The 5,000-nt window shown below is 44.3% G+C and overlaps 1 protein-coding gene across 6 annotated transcripts in view; it reads left to right on the top strand.

Annotated features, from left to right (window-relative positions):
- The window catches only part of LOC108280415 (rho GTPase-activating protein 29), a 25,972-nt gene that overhangs the window by 11,897 nt on the left and 9,075 nt on the right, over window positions 1–5,000 (top strand). For all 6 annotated transcript variants that reach the window (XM_017495355.3, XM_017495361.3, XM_017495357.3 and 3 more), the window contains 8 exons: window positions 143–182; window positions 1,655–1,798; window positions 2,021–2,085; window positions 2,252–2,362; window positions 3,438–3,518; window positions 3,656–3,823; window positions 3,949–4,086; window positions 4,608–4,798. In XM_017495355.3, the coding sequence (XP_017350844.1) occupies window positions 143–182; window positions 1,655–1,798; window positions 2,021–2,085; window positions 2,252–2,362; window positions 3,438–3,518; window positions 3,656–3,823; window positions 3,949–4,086; window positions 4,608–4,798 (938 nt within the window). The remainder of the gene's footprint in view (window positions 1–142; window positions 183–1,654; window positions 1,799–2,020; window positions 2,086–2,251; window positions 2,363–3,437; window positions 3,519–3,655; window positions 3,824–3,948; window positions 4,087–4,607; window positions 4,799–5,000) is intronic.

Here is a 5,000-nt window from a genome sequence, read left to right as displayed (position 1 = left end):
ATTATCTCTATGCTATATATATATATATATATATATATATATATATATATATATATATATATAATACAGCTGTTCATATAGGACACACACACACATCGTTTTATCAACATAACCACTGCGTGTATTGATTTATTTTCCACAGTCGTTTGAGAACCTCTCTGGAGAACACAAAGAACTGGCAGGTGAGAGTTCCTCTCTCTCTCCCTCTCTCTCTCTCTCCCCCTCTCTCTCCCTCTCTCTCCCTCTCTCTCTCTCTCTCTCTCAATCCCCCCTCTCCTTCTCTCTCTCTCTCTCTCTCCCTCTCTCCCTCTCTCTCTCTCTCTCTCTCTCTCTCTCTCTCCGCCCTCTCCTTCTCTTGCTCCCTCTCTCCCTCTCTCTCTCTCTCTCCCTCTCTCTCTCTCCCCCTCTCCTTCTCTTGCTTCCCCCCCAGCCCCCCCCGATCTGAGCAGCTCTGTGGTTTCTCCCTACGCCCTCCTGACTACAGCTACAACTATCTACACTACACTATGTAGTGCCCTGACATTATCCACGCTTACAGCAGAAAGTGTTTCCACTCTGGACACGTCACAAACCACACACACTATAATCACTATATAGGCCACACGTTATAAATGGCGAAGTGCACTCTGTAGTGAACAAGGCGTCGACTTTTCACACACTTTATTCCTGGAGTTTGTTTTTGGTGCGTGGTCTGTCCTCTTTCTCCTCAAAATACCTAACATTCTTCAGGAATGGGAACCACATGTAGAGAATTAACATGGTGTGCAGATGTGTGTGTGTGTGTGTGTGTGTGTGTGTAATGATGTTCCTCTCTGAGAATTATGGACCAATCCCATGATTCTGTTCACCGGGAAGGCCTGAGGAACACAAAGGACAAAACAGCTGCTCTCACTGAGAACAGCATATGGAACTCGTTAGATAGGCAGGTAGGTAGTTAGTTAGGTGGTTATTTAGTTAGATAGGCAGGTAGGTAGTTAGTTAGGTGGTTATTTAGTTAGATAGGTAGGTAGGTAGGTAGTTAGGTGGTTATTTAGTTAGATAGGCAGGTAGGTAGGTAGTTAGGTGGTTATTTAGTTAGATAGGCAGGTAGGTAGGTAGTTAGGTGGTTATTTAGTTAGGTAGGCAGGTAGGTAGGTAGTTAGGTGGTTATTTAGTTAGATAGGCAGGTAGGTAGTTAGTTAGGTGGTTATTTAGTTAGGTAGGCAGGTAGGTAGGTAGTTAGGTGGTTATTTAGTTAGATAGGCAGGTAGGTAGTTAGTTAGGTGGTTATTTAGTTAGGTAGGCAGGTAGGTGGGTAGTTGGGTGGTTATCTATGGGCTGCTACTAGCTAGAGTTAATTGTGTTTGTGACCTGAAAAGTGTGTAAATAAACATCACATGCAGGATGTAATAATGTGTGATGAAGCCCAGTGAGACTCGGCTGACGTTCGTTTATACTTCCCACACTAACATTTATCTCATATTAACACCAGCAGCTGAGGGTTAAGGGCCTCGCTGAAGGGCCCTGTAGTGGCAGATTATTGGTGCTGGGATTTGAACTCACGACCTTCTGATCAGTAGCCCAACGTCTTAACCACAGAGTTACCACTGCACTACACTCACACTTACACTGTTAGTGCTGATACTTTAGAATCGTGTGTGTGTTTGTTGTGCAGACTTTGAGCTGTCCCCCGTACAGAGAGTGGACCAGGCCCTGCAGCAGAATGACAGTGGAGTTGAGTCGGCTCTGCTCTACGCCAAGGCCTGGTCCAAATACGCCAAGGACGTCCTGAGCTGGGTGGAGAAACGCCTCGGGCTGGGTCAGTGTCTTCACAACATTTATCACTCACTACAAAGCTCTCAGACTGGGTCTCAACCCTAACACACAGCATGGAACTGTAGAAATACACTGCGCAGAGGTGTGTGTGTGTGTGTGTGTGTGTGTGTGTGTGTGTGTGTGTGTGGTCACAGTGAGGGAAATACCATATTTAATAATACAGCGTTTCCTTTTGAAGCCTGTGTTTAAGCTGTCTCTTTTATAGATATGGAGTGTGCTAAAGGATTTGCTAAGATGGCTGAATCAGCGAAAGCCGTAGCAGCTCAGCAGGTGAGGGTTACTTGAGTTACACTCCTTTAACAGTCAGAGTAAGACATTAACAGGTTAATAAATATTTAACTTATTTAGGACATAGCATGAATTTTTTTTATCTTCATCACTGTATTGAAATGTAATTATTGTTTGTGTGTGTGTGTGTGTGTTGTTTATTTTACAGGACTACATGCCCTTCAGAGGGGTTTATGTGTCTGCGTTTGAGAACGAGCTGGATTACAGTCACACTCTCCTCCAGACAGCTACATCTCTCCAAACCAACAAGTTCATTCAGGTATCAATCAGGGAATCAGATCAATCAGGGAATCAGATCAATCAGGGAATCGAATCCATCAGGGAAAGTTAATCAGGAAACTAATTAATATTCACAACACTGTAATCCACTTTAGCTGATATTAGGTGTTATAGCAGGTTTATTGACTCGTGTTGGTTCCTGTATTATATTTTAACAATAACTCTAGCAACTATCTCTCTCTCTCTCCCTGTCTCTCTCTCTGTCTATTTCTCTCTCTCTCTCTCTCCCTGTCTCTCTCCCTGTCTCTCTCTCTGTCTATTTCTCTCTCTCTCTCTCTCTCTCTCTCTCCTTGTCAGTCTCTGTCTCTCTCTCTCTGTCTGTTTCTCTTTCTCTCTCTCTCTGCCTGTCTCTCTCCCTGTCTCTCTCCCTGTCTCTCTCTCTGTCTATTTCTCTCTCTCTCTCTCTCTCTCTCTCTCTCTCTCTCTCTCTCTCTTTCTCTCCTTGTCAGTCTCTCTCTCTCTCTCTGTCTGTTTCTCTTTCTCTCCCTGTCAATCTCTGATTCTCTCTCTCTGTCTCTCTCTCTGTCTCTCTCTCTGTCTCTCTCTCTGCCTGTCTCTCTCCCTGTCTCTCTCTCTGTCTCTCTGTCTCTCCCTGTCAATCTCTGTCTCTCTCTCTGTCTCTCTCTCTTTCTCTCTCTCTCTCTCTCTCTCTCTCTCTCTCTCGCTCTCTCTCCCTGTCTCTCTCTGTCTGTTTCTCTCTCTCTCTATCTCTCTGTCTCTCCTTGATAGTCTCTGTCTCTCTCTCTCTGTTTCTCTCTCTATCTCTCTCTCTCTCTCTCTCTCTCTCGCTCTCTCTCCCTGTCTCTCTCTGTCTGTTTCTCTCTCTCTCTATCTCTCTGTCTCTCCTTGATAGTCTCTGTCTCTCTCTCTCTGTTTCTCTCTCTGTCTCTCTCTCTCTCTGTCTCTCGGTCTCACTGTCTCTCTGGAATAGACCACAGGAGAAGTGAATTTGATTTTGAATGAATAAAATATTGTGAAGGTTAAGTAACAGAATATATTGTGTAGTTGAGTCGTGTATAGTGTGTAAGATAACTAACACGGCGTGTGATTGACAGCCGCTGGTGGTGCGGAAAACCGAGCTGGACAAACTGAGGAAGGAATTAAAAGAGCAGTGGCAGAGGGAGCAGAAGAAAATGGTACGTTCTGACATCCTCCAAATAATAAAATATTTCTTTTTATTCACAGCAAATCTCTCATAACTTTATTTATTTTTTATTTATTTATATAGCTGTTTATTGTATTTCATTGCTGAGGTGTGTGTGTGTGTTTACAGATTGAAGCTGACAGTGCGGTGCGTAAAGCTCAACTCCTTCACACGCAGCGTAGGGAGGAGTACGAGAAGGCTCGCGGTTCTCACGGTCGAACGGGAGATGAGCAAACACACGCAGGAGGGAGAACGCAGGAGAGGAAGAGGAAGATGGAGGAAGAGGCTCTGCAGAAGGTACAGCTGAAAAAACACACTGTAGCTTGTGTAGTATATTGTGTATACAGTACTGATATCAGAGCTGTGTGTGGCTCCATACCTCAGATACTGATGTGTGTTTGTGTGTGTGTTCTCTTCATCAGGCTGAAGACGCTCAGGAACACTACAGAGTGTGTGTTGCTGACGCTGAAGCCAAAAAAGTCGATCTGACCAAAACAAAGAGTGAAATCCTCACTCAGCTCCGAGAGCTCATCTTCCAGTGTGACCTCACCCTCAAAGCTGTAAGTGTCTCTCTGTCTGTCTCTCTGTCTGTCTCACTGTCTCTGTCTCTCTCTCTGTCTGTGTCTCTGTCTGTCTGTCTCTGTCTGCTTCTCTCTGTCTCTCTCTCACTGTCTGTCTCTGCCTGTCTTTCAGTCTCTGTCTCTCTCTGTCTGTCTCGCTGTCTGTCTCTCTCTCTCTCTCTCTCTGTCTCACTGTCTGTCTCTCTGTCTCTGTCACTGTCTGGGTTAGGGTTAGGGTTATGGTATTTCTGTATTATAAATTCTTTATTCTAATATTTTGAGATACAGTTTTTGAATTAAATTACTTTTCCACAATATTCTAATTTTTTGAGATGCACCTGTATCTGTCTCAGTTTCTTTCTCTCTCTTGTTTCTGTATCTGTCTGTCTCTCAGCTTCTCTCTCTCTCTTGTTTCTGTATCTGTCTGTCTCTCAATTTTTAATTATCAAATGAACCTTTACAGAGCCATTAAAAGACTGCGTGTCTCACTATTATCTATCTCTTCCTCTGTGTGTGTGTAGGTGACAGTGAACTGGTTCCAGATGCTGTATAATCAGGTGGTGTCGGTTCCTGTACAGTACCAGACGCTGTGTGATCAGGTGAAGCAGTATGAACCCGGACAATGTTACTCAGAGTTTGTACACAGTTTACCTAAAGAGCGCGTGTGGCTGGAGGCGCTGTCTCACGGGCATGCGGGAGCGTCCAGGACAGGGTGAGATAATCACACACACAAACACACACGAGCTCCAGATACTGAGCAGAACCCATCATCAGTGGGTTCTAAATTAGCTCAAAACACTAACTAGTTACTAGTCACTAACCGCAGCTGTTAGTTACTGAAAAGACGTGTAATAAAATAATGACAGGGTGAAACACTGTTCAGTGGAGGGTGTAGTCACTAGAACACTGCTCAG

Source organism: Ictalurus punctatus, chromosome 20 (genome assembly GCF_001660625.3).
Source record: "Ictalurus punctatus breed USDA103 chromosome 20, Coco_2.0, whole genome shotgun sequence".
NCBI lineage: Eukaryota > Metazoa > Chordata > Actinopteri > Siluriformes > Ictaluridae > Ictalurus > Ictalurus punctatus.
Note: the sequence above shows the minus strand (reverse complement) of the source record. Positions and strands in the feature narration are given on the sequence as shown.